We start from the raw sequence: 24,623 nt of genomic DNA on the forward strand, positions 1-24,623 counted from the left end.
GTCTCAGTTTTCATACATCCACTCGGTTTTCGTACAAAAACCCAACCCAAAACAATTCTTAAATGAGGGGCGATATACTGTACCAACAATATGTTTTGTCGGGGTTGGTTGGCCCACCCCCCAAAAAAACAGATTTAAAAAAAACCCCCAAAAAACGACTGGTTAGCACATGTGCCTCACAGTTCTGGGGACCGTGGTTCAAATCCCGGCCCCGCCTGTGTGGCGTTTGCATGTTCTCCCCGTGCCTGGGTGGGTTTTCTCCAGGCACTCCGGTTTCCTCCCACATCCCAAAAACATGCGTGGTAGGTTGATTGAAGACTCTAACCTGCCCGTAGGTGTGATTGTGAGTGCGAATGGTTGTTTGTTTCTATGTGCCCTTCAATTGGCTAGCGACCGCCTGAAGATAGCTGGAATAGGCTCCAGCACCCCCGCGACCCTAGTGAGGATAAGTGATAAAGGTAATGGATGGATGGATTAATAAAAGGGTGAAAAAAATCCCCCGAATAGGTGAAGCCGCAGGTGCCAGTCTGCGAGTATGCGGAGGTCCACTGTACCAGTCAATCACAGGTCTGACCGAGACAGACAGCAAATCACACACAAATTCATGCATATGGGCAATTTAAAGTTTTTAATTAACCTAAGATTCCTACATTTTGTTGGCTTTACATCTATATATACAGTTGTAGGATACCTCTGAGTGTTTTGCCTCACCTGAAAGATAAGACCATGTGCAGGATATTTACCAGAAGATAGAAAATGTGCCTAATTATGAAAATCCATGCAAAATTTAGATTACAAAAAAAGTCTAATCAACAAATAACATCATTTCAAATTGACTATACAGTCGAGGAATAAGCCTTTTCCTAATTGATTATTGAGTTAAACATGTATAGTTTGATAAATCAAATCAGCCGAAACAGATTAGAAGGACACATAATAAATAGATTTTTTTTCTGCTTTAGTGTACTGGCATACAAACAGCTCCTTAATTAGCTCAGCCCATGGTGGACAAACGCCCAATAACGTATTAAACCCAAAAGCACAGGTGGTCATCATGAATAGCTGTGGACCAAAACTGGTGAAAATAAGAAAGCTATGTTTCTAAACAGCTAATGACCTGATCATGACCACACTAAAATATTATTTTGAAAGATGGTACACCGTCTCTGGCTTCTGTTGGGATAATTTTTAATTTATATGCAAATGGTGACAATCACAGTGGAGGTAAAATAATAAAAAAATTATATTTTTGATCTTGGAAAGACGACAAAGCGTTTTAATAGTACACTTAGCTTAGGGGAGGAGTACAGAGAATTTCATTAGAGTCACAGAATAAAGAATAGTTAATAGACAACTGAATGAATCACTTTGGCACAAACTATGAGTGTGGAAGGATTTGCTGTAAATTCGATCGGTACTTGGCCTTCTTTTGTTCAGTATTTATACACTTCCGCGTGGTGATATCGTACATATGCAATCCTCGAGTTACGACGCACTCGACTTACGACGTTTCGACTTTACGACGCCCGTGCCTTGTCTCTCATTTTGTCCCAGCACCATAGTGTTTCTGCTTAGCTAGTGCATAGTGCTTGTCTGTGTTTGTGTGCCGGGAGTATCTTTGCCTTTTTCGCCCTCCTTTTTTCACACTCTCAGCATTAATGGTAAGTACAGCATCTTATTTTTTTTTTATTTTAATGTATTTTAGTTTCTTCATACGAAGTGTTAACCTTTCCAGCTACGGTCACCTGACCGTGGTCGGTAGATGCAGGGGTTAACTCCCTTCTCTCGTTGCACAGCTGAGCTGGGTGGCGGCAACAATAAAGGCACAAAGCACCGATTTGCTGCTTTAATGGCTTTATTAGCTCCCCTGCACATTCAACGTCAACGGGTCCTCCGCTAATCGCTACTCTTCCCCAGTCGCCGTCACTACACTTGCCACTGTACACACTTGCACCTGCGTGCACTCCTTCCTCCTTCGCAGTCCCGTCTCACTCACACATCGACGCACACGCCCACACACACTGAGCTTGCTGTCACAATCACGTGGGACAATACCCGTAACAGAAGTATTTCGCCGTAAATTTCGACTTTAACGGTGAAATCCGACTTACGTGGAAAATCGTGTTACGTCGCCAGTGTAGGAACGGAACTCGTCCGTAAATCGAGGACTTCCTGTATAAGATTAGCCGTCACTGTTATGCTGATGATACCCAACTATAGATGTCATTAAAACTAACCCACGTGATTGCTGTAATGTGGAGGCGTGTCTCGCTGAGGTTAAACAGTGGATGTCCTCTATCTTTTTGCTTCTTAACCCTGAGAAAACTGAATTGTTGATTATTGGCCCTGCTAGACACACGCCCTTGTTTAAGGACACCACTCTATGGGTTTCGACAAAAGTAACATTACCAAAAGTGGCCTACATGCATTGGCTCCCAGTCCACTTCAGCTGAGATTTCAAGGTTTTGTTACTGATAAAACATTACACGGCTGAGCACCCTCCTATCTCCCTGACTTAGTTAGTTGTACCATATGTTCTGTCCCGAAACCTACGCTCGCAATATGCCGGTCTTTTGGTGACTCTGAGAGCCAGAAAGTCCACAGGCTCAAAGCCATTTTCTATTCAGGCTCCAGTACTCTGGAATGCCCTACCTGTGGATATTAGAGCTGCTACCTCAGTAGAAATGTTTAAATCCCAACTTAAGAATTCTTTTTAAACTGAGGCATTTAGTTAAAGTACATGTGGGCCTCTCCTAGTCGGGGAAGGGGCTAGGTGGCGGGTTTAGATCAGGGATCTCTTTGTCATCTGTGGGCCTGTGAAGCCCTTTGAGAATCTTTTGTGATGAAGGGCTATACAAATAAACTTGACATGGCTTGGAATTAAGATTGTGACTTTCTGATTGTGACCACTGAAAAATGCTATTTCCAACTTATCACACAACATTGGACTATGTTGGATCATTTCCCAACATGATAACTTTGCACTGACTCTATGGTGGTGACTAAGAATATATTTGTCGCTTTTTAACAAAGTGTGGTCCATCTATACTTTTCTATATCCATTTTCTATACTGCTTACCCTTATACTGTAAGGGTCGTAGGTGTGCTGGCATTTATTCCAATTGACTTCTCGCGATGGGCAGGGTATACCCTGGATTGCTCCACAGCAAAGCCACAAGGCATATATAGACAAAAATATCCTGTTCAGGAGGGCACTGGCGCCTATCCTAGCTGACTTTGGGCAAAACGCAGACTACAACCTCAAATGGTCGCCAGTCAGTTGCAGGGCACATACAGACATGAACAACCACTCACACTCACAATTACACCGTCACTGAGTGGGAACTGAACCCACATTACCTGCACCAAAGTCAGGCGAATGTACCACTATACCATCAGTGACTTGTACGTAAAACCATTTCAGCTTTTTAAGCCTGACTAGAAAACTCTTGGAGTAGTTTGGTGAATGTGGTGTTTAGATCATGTTATTTTACATCCTTATTGATCAGACATAATGATAAGTTGTTGTATAGTTATTGAAGAGGTATTTTCCCATGTAGAACTAGATTTTAATCCTTTTCTTAATTTGAACTGCATCTTTGTATTGTATTAAAAGCTATTGGCACTTGGTGTTTGTGCCTTAATTACAATCAATATATAACAACCCATAAGACTAATATGCAGTTTTTCTTGTGTCAGAATGATAGCACACTCAAACAGTGAATGGATAGTGTGCAGCAGTCTGACTCATTTTCTGTAGAGCATCCCCGTCCCTATGCCTGCAAAATATGAACTTATGCTGATCAGTGTGACACTGACCAGCCTGAACATGTCTGAAACATTGTCTCTCTGAAATGCGACAGCAAAACAAAAAGCCAAATGTGGAAGGGGGCTACAGGGAAAAAGCTCAACATATAATCAGCAGTACTGAGGTGAGGATTGAAATACTGTATGTTACATAGCAGGATTACTTGTTTTGGCAGGACATTACAATGAAGTCAGCTGGTTGGTTGGTCAAGGCACATCTCTCAGTCAAAAGCGGAAAGGGATAAAACATGGGAAGAAAGCATAGTGGCGAAAGGTGGCAAGCACACAAACAGTTTTACATGGCACGGACATCACTATGCATTAGACAGCACCATCTTCCTCCTCTCCAATCTGATTACTTCTACTCTCCGTCTTTATAGGCCAGTGCCATGGATGAAGCAATTCTGCAGTTGGCATCATTTCGGAGTATCTGTTACTCAGACCAGACATATTTTGGTCTTCACTGTGTGCTTAGAATTCTTGAACGAGCCATTTATTGTTGCTAAATTATTTTAAAATGGTTTCCTTCTAAACCACATGTGCAGTAATGACAAAAATGAAAATCATCACCAGCTGACTGGCTGCTCTGTCTGCAGTTTTTAATTATGAAGAAACATACATGGTTCCTAACCTTTTTGAAATGAATAATTTACCTCACATAATTGAGTACAAGACTTTACTTTAGACTTAATTTGAGTAAAATATTTTGAAACTATATATGCAAATATTGAAAGATTTGATTTGTTCTTTATAGGTATGTAATTTTTTTTTTTTTGATGAGCTGGGATAAATCCCATTCCTTTACAGTGAGGCGTGTGAGCTACATTCTACAAGTTAAATTTACCATACGCTCGATAAAGAGCTACAATTAAATTTGTTGACTCGCTCAACATTTAGTCAAGCTTCATCATCACACCTGTTCAATGTTTCATGTCACATATACCATAATATTCCATCCACATGGTTTGTGTTGCCTTGGCAATACAATGTGACATGAAAGGTGGGTGGAGCTTACAAAGGAGTGCTGATAAGAATCACATTGTTTTCAGAATTTATTCCCTTGTGTAGCACTTACTGTATGTTGGTTCATTAATTGTGGACCTCACTATGGACATCTTTAATTAGTCATTTCCTAATTCATTGGATTAAAAGACAAATTTTACGGGGAAATAAACTGCACAGTTCAAACTTGTTTATGGTCAAGTCTTTGGAAAGGCAGACTTTTTCTAGTCATATTCCTTATTATATAATGTATTATTATCATTTTCCATTCACATTTGTATTTGCTTGGATAACAGTTTCACATTTGCATTGAGATTGTACTGTACAAATCGTTCACTGACCATAAAGTCATTGTCCCATTCGTTTTCCCCTTTGTGACTAGACCTAACCACAATATGCACACTAAAAGAATATTGAATTCATATATTTTTTTCAATAATGGGGGCACTTTTCACCACTCCACCTGATATTGTTAGAGCCACTTTAAGCAGGCTGCAGTAACACAGATGGAGCCTCAGTTCAGCTTGTCAAGTTTACTCGAAATGGCTGCGGGGACAGATGAAGGGAATTGGCAATGGCAACACCAACAGGAAGGAAATCAACCATGATGCTGTGGGTCATTTAAAGCTCTCACAGCAAGGAGAACAACATCTGTGACTTTCACAGTGTGTCAGTATGAGTGAAGATGAAAAATGGCCTTGATGCTGCCTTTGTGCAAGACCCGGTAGAGTTCATTCTTTTCTTAATGTTTACTGTGACTGAACAATGTGATGGACACAGTGATGATATTAGCAGTAAGGAGTCTGTCCCAAAGTTTAATTCTTGTACAGAATCCAATCTGTAATACACACAACCACACAAACACATAGAAAGAAAGGAGTGCTGGATATAAAAATGAAGTATTTCTGTAGTTGGCATAGTTTCTGATCATTCTAAATACTGGATTAGTAGCTGTACTACTGTGGCATGCACAGTGAAAGCCTGCATATATGCGGTTTGGCATTCGCAGAGTTGGCTGTTCTGTTGCCGGGTTTTGAATGCACCTCCTGTGTAGTCTACATTGGTGGTACAATCTACCTGTGTTCCCTAACATTTATTATCGTGTAGAAATGCCAAAAGGTGAGATTAATGACTTGAAATGTTTTTGTAAAGTGCTAGTGTGCATATTTGTTGGCCTTTGTGTTATTTAGGTTAGTATGCTAACTAATAGTATTGATGGGCCTCATGTGAAGGTAGTTTGTGCGTGTTGAATAATTCTTCGATTAAATACAGCCATTAATGTATCATGGTTACATGGTTGTGTACATTCTAGATGCATGATGTTGTTGCTTTGCTTGTTATTCTTTGTCTGTGTTGTTACAGACCACATTAAATACATCAGTTTCAAATGGAATACCAGTCAATTACTCTTAGGTTTTTGCTATTTGTGGAATGGCAAATCCTCCGCAAATAGATGGGGTTTACTGTGGCATGTTTATGTACAAGACACGAAGATGTCTAAATGTACAGCAGTGAATGGTGGGGAGATTCAATACACATTTAAAGCACAAGATTCACATACAAAATCAATTTGGGTTCAGGGTTCCTCTATCGACAATTCTGGCAGATTCCACACTTATAGCTAGCGCTGCTGCAGACTCATGAATCCATCATCGCCAGATGAAACAGATACGTGCATCCTACGTTAGCTGAGAGCCAGCGAGGGGAAGGTAGAGAGAAAAGTGTGGGATGGAAGCACGCAATGGATGTCTTGTGGAAAGATAAGATGGCGTCCTTGGATAATGAAAAGTAACACACTCTCCAGCAGCCACATACAGAACGTTTATGGGCATGTAGATTTGGAGGCAGGGGATGCTTAAAAACCACCGACTGTAAGTGAATCAAGGTAGCAGATGGAGTCACCATAGATTTGATAATTTAATTCGGTAGCTAATTTAATGATCATGCTAGCTGTATGTAAATTCAATAAAACAATGGAGGAAAAAATTATAGTGAAGAGGTTTACACAATAAGGCTCTAGCTAACGCCTTAATAAAATTTACAACATGCATGTGTAGATTAGGTTGACGAGGGACAAAGGGTAATTAAAACAGCAATTTATTTTCTACCTATTCTACAGAAAAATCCCAAAAATATTCCCTTGCAAAAGCCCTCCCTACCCAACCATTATGGAGCGGAAATTATTATTTTTCGCAGCCATTGTAAAAATCAATAAAAATAAAATAGCTTTTTTTTCTCATGCAAATAGAAATAAAGCTGTAAAAAGCCAAAAACAAGTAGCAGAACACAGCAGTCTCCTCTAATGACGCTATCTAAATATTGGTTTTATTTCAGCACAAAACTGGGAGTTTTTGTCCAACACTACACAAGACTGTTTTAGTAGAATTAGTCATTAGTGTATTGTTTAATGTTGTAGGAATGCAGGGTATCTATGGAGTGCTATTAACTATATTTTTGTTTGTCATTTGCTAATGACTAATTTAGTTCCGGGGTTTTGGGGTTCAGGCTTCCTCTAAAAAAAACAATACATGAATGAATGAATATATGAATGAATAAATGAATAAATGGATGAACAGATGCAACTGATGTGTGTATCTTTTCATCTGCAAATCAGGCGCATGAATTTATGAAATGTAATTGAATTTATGATGAAAAGAAATCCTAACTTCGTCATATGCAATTTGCAACAAAACGGAATGGTATAGGTGTAGTGAGAAAAATACAAACATTAGTGAAATTATGAGCAACCAGTGGAATATAGAAATTACTTAACACAATGAGAATGTTGACTTGGTAGATCAGAAGGAAAAAGCACCTTTATCTCTCTCCGTCTATATCTATACGGTGTGACAGCAAGAAAAACGCTGGATTTGGCAACAATGCCCTGCCACGCCTGTGTGGAGTTTGCATGTTCTCCCCGTGCCTGCGTGGGTTTTCTCCGGGCACTCCAGCCACATACCACTGTGATGGTATGTGGCTGTGTTAGTGCTAATGGCATAGGTAAGTTACACATCTGTGAAGGCATCATTAATGCTGAAAGGTACATACAGGTTTTGGAGAAACATATGCTGCCATCCAAGCAACGTCTTTTCATGGACTCCCCTGCTTATTTCAGTAAGACAATACCAAACCACATTCTGCATGTGTTACAACAGCGTGGCTTCATAGTAAAAGAGTGCGGGTACTAGACTGGCCTGCCTGCAGTCCAAACCTGTCTCCCATTGAAAATGTGTGGCGCATTATGAAGCTTAAAATACGACAACGGAGACCCCGGACAGTTGAACAGCTGAAGCTGTACATCCAGCAAGAATGGGAAAGAATTCTACCTACAAAGCTTCAACAATTAGTGTCCTCAGTTCCCAAACGTTTATTGAATGTTGTTAAAAGAAAAGGTGATGTAACACAGTGGTAAACATGACCCTGTCCAGGCTTTTTTTGGAATGTGTTGCAGCCATAAAACTCTAAGTTAATGATTATTTGCTAAAAACAATAAAGGTTTTCAGTTTGAACATTAAATATCTTGTCTATGAAGCGTATTCAATTAAATATAGGTCGAACATGATTTGAAAATCATTGTATTGTGTTTTTATTTATGTTTAACACAGCGTCCCAACTTCATTGGAATTGGGGTTGTAAGTCTACTAATTAACAGAATTAGTTTGTGTTCAGCGCCGCTCCGTTTGAGGTGACGATTAGATCAGGAGGAAGTACAAAAGTATCAGCGAACTGATACAACCTCAGTTTGATTACAACGGCATGCCCACAGACAAGGAGCAGTAATCAGTCACACAATAAAATCGTATTGTTCCCTCAGGTCTCTGTAGCACATGGGGCAAAACTACATCATCATGCTACTTAAAAGACTACTTGCACACAGATGGCCTTTTTCAGTTTTATAGTCATATGAAGTCAAGCATTTCACAAAGGGCATTTTCAATTTTATTATTACAGACTTTCAAATTTAGGTATTTAGGTTTTATAAAGCTATAAAGCAACACTTGCATTTATATTTTTCGTTTATCATTTGAAGGCCTTTGCTAATTTATTTACAGTCTTTATCATTTTCCTTGTGTAAAAGTCCTTCCAAGTCCTATTTATAACAACACTTCTGTTCAAGAAAGCAAGCAAATAACTGTAATTTAACATCTTAATCAGTAAATAATGTACTACGCTCTTTTTTGGTCCATCCATCCAGTCAATTCATAGACAACAATAATATTTTTTGTAGCATTACAAGAGATTCACCACACTGTTGTATTAACCATTACAGATACATAGAAGTAACTTCTGTAATTATCAATGCTTTTAAGGGGCAACTCAACAGTGGATAGTGATCTAATACAGCGATACTCAAAAGTGTGGTCCTCGGGCTCCCTCGAGTGTAATGCAAAAGAATCACTGCCTGAGTACAATTCAGTTGTATTTAACGTTCAAGTTCAATACATCTGCAATTAATATTTAATATCTGTTATTTTTTAAATATTTTAATTTAACTTTTTATTGCAATGCGTATTAACTGAATGATTATTTCAGCACAGTTTTTTATTTTCCTATTTTTAAGTGCAGTGTTAATGTTCAAACAATGCATGATGTTACAGTGGCTTACAATAATATTAAATATACTTCTTAGGAATGAAACATCTGTTTAATCTTTGTTGGACACGGGCCTACTACACAGCTGTATTTTCGTGTTGGCCATGTGGGTATTGCTTGGAGAGCTAAGCATTTTTAAAGTGGTAATTAGTGTAAAAAAGTTTGAGAACCATGTTTAATACATTTGTTCAACACTTTACAAACCTCAAAATCTGACCGCTCAGTGCACTCTGTCCTCGCAACAGTTACCTAGTTCCACTCAGTTATCACCAACAATCTACAAAATGGCACCGTTTTTGCCTCATTAGTTTCTTTTAAACACATCTGCTTTGAAACGATATAACCAGAGGAGGGTATTTACACTTAAGCATCACTGTACTTAACTGGGCAAACGTAAGCTTCCTGCTAAACATTCACACGTTTTAAATGTAGTATTTATTGTCATTTGTTGTTGTAAAAAAGCTGCAAAGTTGTTTACTTTCTTTCAAGATAACCTCATTTCATTTATGGTATTATTGTACCACAGGGCATGGCCACTGCAGCTGAGATGTTACTTAGACAGGTGTCAATACAGCCTGTCTGTGGGAGTTCACAGTAATGCATCCAGACCACAAGCGTGTGACTAATTCCTCAGTGATCACACGATCTATGCTACTCTTGCTGGCTGACAATATGATAAAGTACTTAAAGTGTCAGGAGCCTGTTGAGTGATCCCACTAGTGTCTAAACTTGTATGCGTTAGTCTACCTCAAATATAGTCACCTCTCATCTTATATTATATTCAAAGGATGTCAGAGGAGAGGCAGGTTTTCCACTGGCACATTTAGTGCTATTCACTGCGATGCCAACCTACCCTCACACAGAGTCATTCTAGAATTAGGGGACATTGTCTGTCTGTTTTAAATCAACTTTGTTCCTTGCAATTGTTCAAACATCTTTTTTAAAAATTGTTTTTAGTTGACACATTAAAATAGTATGCCTGTAATTATGATCTGAAGTTGTGTCTCTCAACATACACGCAAGCTTGTTACTAGAGGACGAGTAATAAAAGTGAGCAATGTGACTCACCAGAAACAAAATTATCAAGCTACTTGCTCTGACCATAGGTAGACCTAAGGTAAGTCATCACTTCTGTTTTTCATAGTTTTACTGAAAATCAAAACTGTTCCACCTTTAAAGTCTATGCATTTTGTTCATACAAGTAATATCCAGTATATGCCAGTGTTTCCCAACCTTTATTAAGCCAAGGCACCTATTTTACATTACAAAAATCTCACAGCACACCACTGAACAAAAATGTCAAAAAAAAGTAAACACAGGATAATGATGATCTCGGTCTCAATTTCCTCACAAAGGAATAGAAATGCTGCACAAAAATGCTGCAAACTTGATTGCGGATGCAAACATATGTGGAAGCTGATCGACTAACCGGGCACACACGCAATGTGATTTATCACACCTGAGATGAATTGTGCTGGTGGAGTAGCGCAGGCAAAATGAGAGGCAGCGGAGAGAAAATTTCCACTTGTGTTAAGGTTTTTCAAATACCAACAAAAAGATCGCAATGTGTTGTCTATTCAGCAATTCAATTATGGAGCTTGGGCTGACTTGGAACCAGTCACAAGGAGTAATGCCATGTCACCTATGACAAAACTCCATTCAACTCTGGATTTCCGTGTGTCTGGGCCATTTCAACATACGTGACAATTGGTCCTGGACTTTTCTAGAACACTTGTCAAAATGTGCTGGCCCAAGTTTTAAAAGCAATGTTATAGAGGATGGACAATCAAACAAAGCATGGCTTTAATGCGATTGCTGGGTTTCCAGAAATTATCGGAGTGATCAATTTATTTTCTGTAGCTCAGTAATATGTTTGTTTGCCACTTCCACTGACACTTCCAATTCCATCACTTAAAACTTAAATAAAAAAATTTGGACCAATTAAGTGAAATTGGATAACTTCCCGCAGCACACTTGATGATGTCTTGGGAACCACTGGTATATGCTTGTTTAATTGCTGCAGTATAGAAGAGGTGTTACAGATTTTCAACAACGAAACAAAAAGTAGTGTGAACAGCAGATTTTAATGACACTAAAAATTGCAAACGCACGATAGATCTGCATTAAACGGTTGTGTTTAATGTTGTTTACAAAGTTTAAAGATGCTATTAAACACTCCTAGACGTTATCTTGCTTTTGATGTTTCCACATGGGATTTGTAAGAATGTGAGAAAACGTGATTAAAGTTTACACAGCTGAATATACAGTACCGTAATTTAGGTGCTTGGATCTGGATTTCCTTCAACCAACCTGACCAAACAGGTGCCTACTGACCAACTTACTTTAATAATCAAGGATAGTAGATATAACAGATAACCTGGGTGTGACAAAGTTGTATGGACCGTTGAACAGGTACACATTGAATCAACAGGGACACTAAGAGAGTGAAAAGGGGTAAGGAAGTGCTCGAGTGTATAATAAAATAATCTGCTCACACCAGATGGAGTACTTGGCAGCTCAGTGTGACAAGCTTCAGCGTCCGCTTTAAAATATCTTAAACGATGATTTCCTTTCCTCGCAGCCTGAAATAATTCTCCCTTGGCTAAATCCCAAACAGGCATGCTTCTTCACGTCTGCTGAACGTTTTAGAGATTCTTGGCATCACCATTTCCAACTCTGTTTTCATTTCCCCCAAAATTATATCAGCTTATAAACAAATGACTGTGTTCAAATATTTAATCACATGTTTGGGCTGTCTGTTTTACATGATGGACATAAATATGCGGCTGATTCTAATCATTGCTTGGCCAATGAAACATTATTACTGGGATTAACATTCAATTTGATCTCTTTATCATAATCATCATAAATATGTACAGTAGTTAATTCTTGCTTTAATAATCAGTTCAACAATATTTTTTTTTACATATGTAATAAAATTACTTCTGCATGTTTCCAAGTGGGGTAACAGACTTTGGTTTTGGTCTTTGACTAAAGACAACTAAAATCTAATCCGAGCCCAAGTCATTATCCAGAGTGTCCCCATCCCTATTCAGACCTGAGGCTGTCCTTCACCTCTGTTCTTCTTCCTTGTTTGCTTCATCTCAGTGGAGCATATATTTTATACATGAATTTATTTGACAAATTATGCGTACCATTTGTGACAGCTCAAGTGGAACTGTTGAACTACTGTAATCGAGACATTGGGTTGGTATATTGTTCTTCATTGAATGTGTATGTGTTGAACGCACGATGAATTATACAGTACAAATTAATATTAAATGCTATTTTGTACTCACAGTGTAATGAATTCAATCACTACCATATTACTGATATATAAAAATTTTTGAGCCTGTGTTCTACAAAATCTAACTGCCCATTAAAAGTCAAATTCCCTATAAGTTAGACGATTTGCAATTTACCGTTGCAAATTTTTGGGAGAAAGTCAAACAAATACCAATTGTGCATGACATCACACAAGATGTCATTAAATCTCACAGGACTTTAGCATGTCGTATGAAACTTCAGTCTGACACACATCTAAAACAGTGATTCTCACTACCGTGCTGTGGCACATGAGTGTGCTGTGAGATATCATCAGGTGTGCTGCAGAAAATCATCCAATTTCACTTCATTGGTTCAAAAATTACTATTTATTCACTCCATATAATATATATTTGTTCATCTATTTGTGCCAGCGACATACTGTATGATAGGCCGACAATTAAAATGCTCTTCCACAGGATGGCAGAAGGTACAATAAACCTGTGTACCCACCTGTTGTCATTTAGTTTCACACAGAGTAAGTAGATTTATGAGTAAATTGTAATGGGATTATCATTGTTTCAAGAATCCTTCTTCATGCAAAATTTTTGTTTGGCGTTCCGAGAAAATTTGCAAATGTATAAATGGTGCCATGGCTCAATGGCTGGGAAACTGAACTGATGGATGAACACCGCACATTTATTTGACTTTTTCAATTCCTGTCTCGTGTTAGACATGTTTCTATTTAAATCCTGAGAGTGAAACGTGCAAGGTTAAGAATTCACAACAGCAATATCCTGTAAATATTTCTCCTATTAAAGTGAAACTGAATGCATCAAGGAGTTCGATTTGATATTTAGTGGGTGCATAGTTGCCTCACAGTGCACAGCAGGGAAAACACTGGGTGTCTTGATTAATTGGAATACGTAACTTGTCATTAAGGATGATTTATTTAATTCATTTCCAAGGTTAAAACAAATTTTGTAATGTGGCTAAGAATCAATTTGCCAAGGTAGCACAACAAAGATAACAAATGGGTTGAGGTTGAATACAATATAACAGTGATAACTACTTAAATAGTAAGGTTCAACACCAGTAGAAGTATAAATGTGATAGATAGCACACCACACAATGCACAAGTCTTAATGTTTTCTCTTTATAAGCCTGATACTGTGTATTTGTGTGCAACAAGGTCTCTTGGCAGCGAGCATCGATTTTCTCACTCCAACTATATAGCATCTACAGATTCCTGCAGGCATAGCATGTAATATGAGACAAGTTTTCCTTTACCCACAACAATCCATTTTGCTCAGCTGAGCTCTATAGTCAGGACAGGGCCAGCCTAAGTACCCGTCTCCACCGGCACACAGCTTTCCATAACCTCAACTCTCAACATAAAGCTTTCAGTGTAATCAAAAACATATCTGACAAGAGCCCAACCAATCTAATAACGTCCAGATAAGTCAGTGTGACTACAGAACAGTGACATCCATGGACAGGCTGTATATGCATGGAGTGGTGGGCACACAAGCAAGGCCAACAAATCAGACAAATTACAGCATTTTCTGCCTTTTAAAGGGATAGCAGCATCACAACAGATCGTATATACACGCCGCGAAATTGACAATAATCTTAAAATGTATTGGTCCCGTCTTGTTAAACAGAAAGCGTGGGCGTAATTGTTCACTTAATGGCATATCTTTCCCATTTCAGGAGACATTTCCAGCCATAAGCTTCTGTAATGAAAACAAATGAATTGACTGCTTTGATGAAGATAAAAAACCTCAGCTGAAGCCTAAGATAACTGCACTCCGCCAGTGATGGAAAGGTCCATTATGCTGACTGAATCCAAAGAACTGTTTCTGCACTTACTGTAGTATTCATATTCGCAATTGGATATTATTTACAATGATTACCAATAATATCTACTACAAAACTGTGGATGTGTATGAAATAATTGTAGTATGGTGATGGAGAGGACCGTGTAGCAGTGGTCAGCGCATCTGCCTCACAGTCTAATACTGGGTTCACACCAGATGCCAAATGAACCATTCACACGACGTTATTACATAGAATGTCAATGCAGTTTGCTTGAATAGGTGCGAATCCGTGCGTTTGACGCGACGCAAGTGGTGTGATCACATGACTATTCCCTACTTTGCCCGTTCACTCGGGTTGGGAATTGCGCTGCTACAGCCAATCAACTTCAAGAATGGTGAGCAAATGAGCAGCTTGGGAGACGGGACGTCCCGCTGGCCGCTGTGGCTGATTGAAGCACACCGCCGGTCGCGATTGTCACGGGGTGGTGGGGCTGGAATGGGGAGTAAAACTAAAAAAAAAAAAATCCCCAAAGGAACCAACCAACCGGGCGGTCGGTCGGGGGGGACATATTGCTTGCAATGGCCGCTCAAAGTGCACCGTCGTACTGACGACCTGCTGAAGAGGACCGATGTGCGAGGAGGATATCAACGTTTTTTGTTTGTATGTAAGTAGCAATGTGCCAAGATTTCCCAACAACGACAGTCTGTCCAAATGCATAGTCTGGTTGGAATGACCACTTCTTTTGGAAAACGAATAAAAAGAATTTTGAAAATCGGATGATGTGTTCGGAGAAATTGAGTTGTTTTTTTTTGTGTTGGAAAAAACAGCCTTTTTAGGGCTAATGTTGTGGCTGTGTATATCTTAGAAAGTGAGTTTCTGTATTTAATGATACAGTATATTTAACTGTCAGTTCAACTTCAGTTGAGTTCTAGTCATTCCTTACCTGTAGCCACTGTGACTGGTCACTACGTCCCGCAGTCCAGGCATTCACCTTGCCTTGCTTGTCCAACCGGGCTTTTCCAGGCTCCCAAGTGAACATATCCATGTTGAGTGTCCTAAAGATGGAGGAGGCTGTGACCTGGTAGTCTTGGACGTGACCCGACTTCATCCCTAATGGTTCAGAGCAACCTAAAGACAATAAAAGCACATTTCTTTTGCATTCTGCTTAATTGTATATTACACATTGTGAATACAGAATACATGATCCGAAATGTGTTTGTACCCTGAGACTGGAGGATGTGCTCAGCTCACTCACCTGTTACCTCACATCCAAGGAGTTCCATGCGTAAGGTACAGTGCCTTCTACAAACTTGGGGATAAATGCGCACAAACTGGGCTTCAATGGGTGGAGTGAAGGAGTTGGCTGACGGAGCGTTGTTATCGACATTTCCTCTAAAAATCTGTTGCAAGGGATAAAAAAACATTTAGCATATGGAGGTGAGGAGGGTGCTGGAACAGGTCAGTTTTAACATATTGTAGCAGTCTATCTGGCGCTATGTCTCTGGTGTCTACTCAATACTCAGCAAAGTGCTCTCCTTCAAGGTCAATGAGCTCCAAGTACAGCGAAAATAGACCATTTTTCGCACTATTTGATTCGGTAATTCATAAGAACAGTAGTGTGTTTTAAATTAAACTATTCTTTCTGAATTGTTCCATCCAAGTAGTCCAAGATACTCTACCAACACCCCCTTATCGAAGGACTCATGCACCGCGAAATGGCACATTTATCCCACCTTTACATTCACTTCAAAATATGTTTAGTTGGCGAGGAAATGTGCCAGGTAATGTTATTGATCAGCCTCATGTCAAGCTGGTTTGTTTGTGTTGAATAATTTAACTACTGAATACAGTTTTTTTTTTTTTATGTAACATGGGTTTATTTTTGTGTACATGCTAGACGCATGGTATTGATGCTTTGTAGATTTTGCTTTGACTGTGTTTTTTGCAGACCACAGTAAATAAATAAATCCAAACAGTATTTTCCAGTCTGTTTTCTTTAACTCTGAACATTTGAACTCTTGGAGTCATCATACAACCCCTTTTTCATGACCCTCTCCATCCTCCACCTTCTTTTTTTTGTTCACTTTAGTTACTTTGCCGCTATCTTTTGGCTTCTACAAGCATTTAGCAAGTATGTTTTCTCTGTTCGTGACAGGCCTTGCTTCCTATCCCCCACAAATTGCCAGACTTCAGTGTACTATTATATACCAGCCGCAACAGAGCCAGAGAGGGAATGCTAACAAAATTACTGGGTAACCTACTAAACCAACATGATTGATGTAAAGGTGCTATTTTTCCCTGATGTGGAAAATTTTTCTTATTTTCACGAGTGACCATCGCACTAATTTTGACAGAAACAGACACACTTATTTCATCACAGAGCAGCAAATAAAACCAAACAAACAAAAAAAACGCACACAAATCATAAATCTAGACTTATTGTCCACAAGTCTTTATTTTAAAAGTATGGAGGTCAGGGTTATCCACAGCATGGCTCAGTGGAGGACAGAGGTAGTGTGCTGTCAGGAATAACAGAGTGCTTTGTGACATATTTGGTGTCTCCTCATCCCGAAATAGTATAACAATTCTACATAGAAAACATAAAAGTGAAGGGGTAAGAGCTAGCAAGATAAGCCCGGTGCGGGCAGGCTAATTAAACAGCCATCTCAGCTTGTCCTCTGCCCTGCCCTTCACTGAGTGGACAGCAATGGAGCTCCTGTACATTGTTGCCTACAGTTGTGTTTCGTGTGGATATGTGTTTCTCACCATGTCCTCATCTTTGCCCTTGACCTTGTATGTTCTCCAAGTCTTCCCATCGTCACTATAAGCCACTTTGTATGACTTGACATACTCAGGGCTGCCAATTCGCTTTGCACCCTGGGTAATTAGGCCCGTGACCCTCATTCGTCTCTGCAGGTTAATCTATGGAATTGAGGAGAAGAAGAAGAAGAATTCAGTCAATTGCCAGAAATGATAGGCTTCACAGGGACTATACATGCATGTCCGGTGCACCGATGCAAGACATGGGAATGAATTCAGCGCCTTGAATCGCTCTTGTCAGGGCCATCCATCTTTTTCAGAAAGTCTGTGATCAGTTAGAACATTTAATCAATCCTCACATTGCAAAGCCAATCTGCCATCTCTGTGTAGACTGTCAATACGGTGCCATGTAAATTGCCAAAGAAGAGTTGAAGAGAAGAAAGGGCTAAATGCCTCAATACACCTTAGAGCACAAAGACCAATATCATTATCTGTGCATCATATTCAAAGTGTTAAGCAATACCATTGAATTAAACTATTTCCAATGTGTTGAAGGTAGATTGTCCATACAGTCTATGCAAAAAGCAGAGATAAGAGTAGTCAGCCATTTTATTCCTTTATCACCAGCCTTGTCTACACTGTGAATGTGGTATTGTGAGTTACAATGGTTCTATAGTTGCAGCATGGCTTTCTTGCAGTTTTAACAAAGAGGGCTCTATAATACACTTGTTTTTTTCTCACTAAAACTTAAAACAACTTATAAAATTAATTATAAATAAGGACACAACTTAGAGCCGCTGAGCTATAGTGACCCACTCTTTCCCATTCAGGGCATTTCTCCTCTCACCTCCCCTCCACAGAGACATATACTTCTTTCACTAATTAGAAGCTCTGTTACTAAAAGGCCACTGCCAAGGTAATTGGGGTGATCCTTCACATTTTTAATGAGCACTCAGAAACACACCTCTGACACCTCAGTACTAATAGTGATTCATATATATTTCTTTGAGTGATGCATCATTGGAAGCATCCTGCTGAGACGTTGGTCTACAGAGTTGCATGGCATAACCCAGTTTAAGAAAAACTGGTCACACTGAGGGACAATTAACCTAAAATTGATCTTTTTTAAAAAAAATATCTCTATGTAATATTTGATTAATTGATTAAAAAATAAATATAAAATATTGTTTTTGAAACTCATCTAGTCCTATAGTATAATACAGTATACTGGATAAATATATGCAAATAATAGGCTCATATATTTGACCAATGATTATGCTTAGGGTGTGTAATCAACAAATGTAACATCCTTAAATGTATAGAGTCTTGTAAGAATCTGGTAATTGCTGTACAGCAATATTTGAAATATTCTTAATCTAAGGCTGTGTTCACATTTTCATTTCATTGAATGTCACCTGTATTCATTTACATTTGCTGAATCAAACATTTGGTCCTGCTCATTTACACTGACATTTTTATCAGCGGACCAAAAGTTACTTAACTGCACTATCAAAGCAACCAACACGAGAGTCCATTTTAAACAAACCAAACCTGTCAAGTGTGCTAATCGTGTTGAGGGTAACATCAGCCAGCTGACATTAGGCGAGAGGTGGGGTACACCCTGAACGGGTGGTCGCCAGAGGTGGTTAGTAACGCGCGACATTTACTCTGTTACATTTACTCAAGTAAGATTTTACATAAACTGTACTTGTCAGAGTACTTCAATTTCACCGTACGTTTTACTTTTACTTGAGTATTTATGTGAAGAAGGATCGATACTTTTACTCTGTTACAATGATCGGCATGCCGTTCACTACTTTTATTTATTCATTCTTGCGTTTGCGCGTCTATTTTTAGACTCCATCTTCGACTTCCGCATAGGGTGCCCGTTGCGCCAATCAAACGGGATCACCAATGTCATTTGACTCCAATTCACCAACCAGACGACACAAGGCAGTCACATGACCGCGCAGCTAGCCTTCGCGAGCAATCAAAATGACTCATTTTTCACCAATCAGACGACACGAGGCAGTCCCATGACCGCACACATAGCCTTCGCGAGCCAATCAAAATGACTCATTTTGGGGGAAAAACAGCTTTATCATGCCGCTCTTAAATTGTGACTGCTCAAACTTGAATATTTCAGCCCACTTAAAACTTGAGAAAACACCTTGCGGTGAAAACACCATCCATCCATCCATCCATCCATTTCCTGAGCCGCTTCTCCTCACTAGGGTCGCGGGCATGCTGGAGCCTATCCCAGCTATCATCGGGCAGGAGGCGGGGTACATCCTGAACTGGTTGCCAGCCAATCGCAAGGCACATACAAACAAACAACCATTCGCACTCACTTTCACACCTACGGGCAATTTAGAGTAGTCAATTCATGCCTGTTTTTGGGATGTGGGAGGAAACCGGAGAGCCCGGAGAAAACCAACGCAGGCACGGGAAGAACATGCAAACTCCACACAGGCGGGGCCGGGGATTGATCAGAACTGTGAGGCTGACGCTCTAACCAGTCGGCCACCGTGCCGCCTCTCATAAAGTCATTTAAGCCTCTAAAGCAAATAATGTTTCTGTAGGGCCCAATGTATGTGTTGTTGGTTTTTGGGCAGTTAAAATTTTAAATGGTGACTACTCCCATATATTATATTATTTCTTTATTTGATTTGATGTTCGTGTTCTGATTTATTTATTTTTTTAAATCTGAAGTTACTCACAAGTTACTCTTTATTTGAGTAGTTTTTTTCATTCAGTACGTTCTTACTCTTACTCAAGTAAATATTGGTATGACTACTTTTTACTTTTACTTGAGTCATATAATTCTAAAGTAACAGCACCCTTACTTGAGTACAATATTTGGCTACTCTACCCACCTCTGGTGGTCGCCAGTCAGTCACAAAGTGTTAACACGGACTTAGCCAACACTATGTCACACGTTTATAGTTTTAGAAGGGGTGTTCAGTCGGAGCAAGCCAAAGCTATTTTAAAAGTGTAATTATGCATTTTATTAATAACTGGCACATGACAATGGCAAAACTCTTGAATAAAATTGTGTGTTAAATATTTATAAAATCTTGAGAACTGGATTAGTCTTGTTTAATGTATTCAAACATTTTATGTAAAGTGGGATTGAGGCAGCACAGCGGATGATTTGTTCCCAGTGTTGTCTCCAAACAAAAAGGTTGCGGGTTTGAATCTCAATTTAGGCCTTTTTTTTGTGGAGTTTTCAAAGTCTCCTGGTGCTTGAGTTTTTCTGTCCCCTTGTCAAAAACATGTTTGATGCATGTTTCAATGATAATGAAAGCTAAAGGAAGACTTATAAGTGAAGAAAGAGGGATTAGTGTTTGACAAATAAAAGGTATATTATTCCGTCTTGTAAGCACCAAATATTTATCCAAGAGATCAGCATAAAATCGTCAAGTCACAGAATCCCATGCCTGAGAGGGCGGAATTATGTTGCAGTGAAATTTCTTTACCCATTCTCATTAGAAAATTGGTCTATTGTTTGGGATCGTCATGATCACTTCACAAAGGCCCTGTGGAAAGTATAAACCAGTACGGTACCAGTATCAGTACACACTGGACTAAAGCACAATCATCTGCATACACTCGAGGGTTGTAAAGCATGCCCCTTTTTACAGCACACGTAGCAAATACAGATGTGTGTCCTTTATATTCACTGTTTATCATCTTTTCAATTATGTATGGACTTTCACAGGCAATTTAGGCTTTTTCATAACCCCAAAAGTGCCGGTTGGAGTCATATTTTGCCGATATTGGTCAGACCTGCAGTTTATTTCCCTGGAGTGTTCAAATGCATTTTTAGGTGTGAGCTGGTTGTAGACAAGATGGTTGAGGGAAAAAAAACAAAAACATTCACACTGCATAGATGTGTGAACAGAAAAAAGTGCAAGAACCAACACAAACAAACACAGTGCATGCAAGCTCGTAGGCAACACTGTGATGTTTTATTCAAAGTCTGTTGCTTTTGTGATTCATTTGCTGAGGTTCAGAGGAAATAGCTCCAGTGACTAGCTCCCAAAGATGCACACCGCACCAGAAAAAAACTTTCTAATAGAATCTACCGGAAAAATCTAATCTCTTCACAGACAAGGTTGTCATCTGTAAGTAATACCTGTCTCACATTATAGACATGCAAACACAGTCCGCCTCATTGTTTTATAATGCAAAAACAGCCCCTGACTGCTGAGAATAATCCCAAACCACTGATATATCTGTACATGTCTGCTCATGGCCCAATTATCTGAACCCACATGTAGAAATACACAATGCCTACAGCCTCCTTCTCAACATCCCACATGACATCATTAAAGCCAAACAAACTGCCTGAATGTTTAATGTCCTGTTCCCCTCAACCTCTGCATGTGCAAACCACATTACTTACTAATGTTGCCTTTTACTCCTTCTTTTCTTAAAAAATAAAAAACATTTTTTGGTTGTGTTTCATTTTTTTCTAGGTACCATTTCTGTTTCTCCATTGCATAGTCGGAGTGATGGTGATGCGCTAAAGTGTTTGCTAAACTAATGGGTTTTATTTACTAAAGTATATGGAAGTAGAAGTATGGAAGTACACGTTCTGTAATGCCTGTCACATCCAGAATGGGTCGAAACTAACCAGCTATTCAGAGACACAGATTTGGAAATGGAAGCATATTTGATATTCTCCTCAAAGAAAAGAAAAGAAAATTTAAAAAAAAAATAAAAATATATATATATATATATATTTATATCCTCAGTTCTGATAAAACTGCGGCCACAGCACCAATAGCATGCTAATCTAAGACTGCAAGACTCTAAAACAAACTGAAACCCAAACGATGAAGTCTCTATCTCCTCAAATGATGCTGATTGGCTATCTTTTAATTGGACAACAATAAGCTCAATGTCAAGTTTGGCAAATCGACAAGAGAAATACATTGTATTTTCACCAATCAAGCTACAAACATTGCAAGGGTAATGCTTTCCATGGTTCACTGTCATTTAACTGATCACAGCTCAGTCAACTGTTGCAATGGTGAATAATTGTATTATGTGTAAAATATGTATAACAACTTATTTATTTTCTTTTTATTTGTCACGTAGTGCCATTTAATGTTGCTGGGTCATATTTAATGCAATTCACATATAACCTGCCTCACAAACATGAAGTCAGCTGGGATACAGCTCCAGGTGATCCTGAGTAGGTGCTATAGAAAATGGATGGACAGATGGATAGTTACTTTAAGAATGAATCAATTGATATCAATATTCTATCTATCTATCTATCTATCTATCTATCTATCTATCTATCTATCTATCTATCTATCTATCTATCTATCTATCTATCTATCTATCTATCTATATATCTATCTATCTATCTATCTATCTATCTATGTGTATCTTATAATTTGCTGCTCTATAATTACACTATCCCAAGTTTGACACCCTTTGACAAAATAAGAGCAGAAATGATTGAAAGTCATATAGTACTCTATGAAGTGTGTCAGAAAAGGTCCAGGAAAAGTGTCTTAAGAGATATATTTCAATTCCAAAGTACACGTTACTAAATTGTATGCTTTGAAATAATCCACTTGGAGTCTAACGCACTTCCCATCCTTCTCTGTCATGCCTTCATGCACTTCTGGGACGATTCTTCCAGGATCCTCTGCAACTTTGTCATCACGGCCATTTTGATGTCGTCACATTTTCAAAACGGGTCACCCTTGATGACCCCTTTGAGCTTGTGAAAGAGGACAAACAATCACACAAAGCCAGTTCCATGAGTAGGGCGGTTGCTCCAGCACGCAAAGTTCTTTTCTGCCAGGAACTGTCAGATGCTCAGGGCCTTGTGAGCAGCGATGAAGCAAATGCCGCAGGATCCCATTGTAGATGTGCTGGTTGATCACCTGGCCCGCATTGAATGGTGTACCTTATTGTTTGGGTTTGAAATATATCTTCTGACACACCCCGTATATTGTAATCTAAAATGATCACTGACCAATTTTGGAAAATATTTCTGCATCGATCTTTTACATCTTTGCCAGCTCAGCTTTTTCAGCTGTGTGAAGGTACCAAAGCCATCCCTGGTGAGCGTCTGTGTACCACTGCTGAAACTGACCTGAATAAAAAAAATAAAAAAATCTCCACCCAGTTCAATCCTAAAAATCTTTTTTTCCGCAAATCATGATGCAGCAAGAATTTAGGCATCCACATTAACAAAGCAATGCCCCTTTTTAACATTCAGATGTGTTATCTTTTACCATAAACGACGCCTACTACAGACAATAAAAACAATCAAACTGTATGTTGACTCATCCATTATTGGCCTTGACTTAGCTTTGTGTTTAGCCTGTTGAGTGCAATGTATATTTACCTGAATCCATGGCCATCTGTCATTTTCAGCTGCAGTCCATGCATTCACCAGACCCTTCTTGTTGAGGCGTGCAAAGTACGGGTACCACTTCTGCAAGCCAAATAAAGCCCGGTGGGTGGAGGAGGCTGTTATCTGCTGGTTGGAGATTATGCCGCCTTCCATGCCCAGTGGTCCAGAGCATTCTGAGCGAAGACACACAAAGGAGCATATGTCATATTGCAGCTCTCAAAGTACAGTACGTACAACATCAACAGAGAGATGTTGATCTTGGAGGCACACAAGACAAAATGCTAAATTTGTAAATACAATTTTTTGTACTCTCTGTTGGATAGAACCTCCAACTGATTTATTTTGTTTGAGTCATTTCCAGCTCAACTTGTATATTCCTGTCTTAATGTGTTATCCAGAAAAAACAACAACTATATCTTTCAATTTCAATCTAGGTTTCACTTACAATTTTGTAATCAATAAGAGACGGCGAGAATTTGTCCTTAGGAGATACAACTGGTTCATGTCAGCATCACTGCAACATGTGTAATGGGCTACAAGGATGAACGTGAATGCACGGCACAAGATACAGCTTCCAAGACCTAAATATTGATCCTTTTTATTTAAGCAGTTTGTTTTCCTTCTCATTTTACACCAATTTAAGAATCATACCTCGTCTTAAAAGGCCTTAGGTAACAGATCAATAGAAGGCCGAGTGTAGACAACGTGTGGAAAGTGCATTTCAGAGCGCATTACTAAGGAACAAGGAGTAACAAACATACACAAGGACAGGACTGAGAAGGAATGACAATTAAATGTAGTGTATTTTAAGGAACAAGGAGTAACAAACATACACAAGGACAGGACTGAGAAGGAATGACAATTAAATGTAGTGTATTTTATATATATATATATATATATATATATATATATGTAGAACCCGGGTTCAATCCCCGGCCCCGCCTGTGTGGAGTTTGCATCTTCTCCCCGTGCCTGCGTGGGTTTTCTCCAG

At 39.1% G+C, this 24,623-nt stretch overlaps 1 protein-coding gene across 3 annotated transcripts in view; it reads right to left on the reverse strand.

Moving 5' to 3' along the window:
• The window catches only part of LOC133474967 (EGF-like repeat and discoidin I-like domain-containing protein 3), a 106,116-nt gene that overhangs the window by 21,414 nt on the left and 60,079 nt on the right, over positions 1-24,623 (reverse strand). For all 3 annotated transcript variants that reach the window (XM_061767189.1, XM_061767188.1, XM_061767187.1), the window contains 4 exons: positions 23,624-23,805; positions 17,254-17,409; positions 15,743-15,887; positions 15,431-15,615 (listed from right to left, as the gene is read on the reverse strand). In XM_061767189.1, coding sequence (XP_061623173.1) covers positions 15,431-15,615; positions 15,743-15,887; positions 17,254-17,409; positions 23,624-23,805 — 668 coding nt within the window. The remainder of the gene's footprint in view (positions 1-15,430; positions 15,616-15,742; positions 15,888-17,253; positions 17,410-23,623; positions 23,806-24,623) is intronic.

Source organism: Phyllopteryx taeniolatus, chromosome 3 (genome assembly GCF_024500385.1).
Source record: "Phyllopteryx taeniolatus isolate TA_2022b chromosome 3, UOR_Ptae_1.2, whole genome shotgun sequence".
NCBI classification, from domain to species: Eukaryota; Metazoa; Chordata; class Actinopteri; order Syngnathiformes; family Syngnathidae; genus Phyllopteryx; species Phyllopteryx taeniolatus.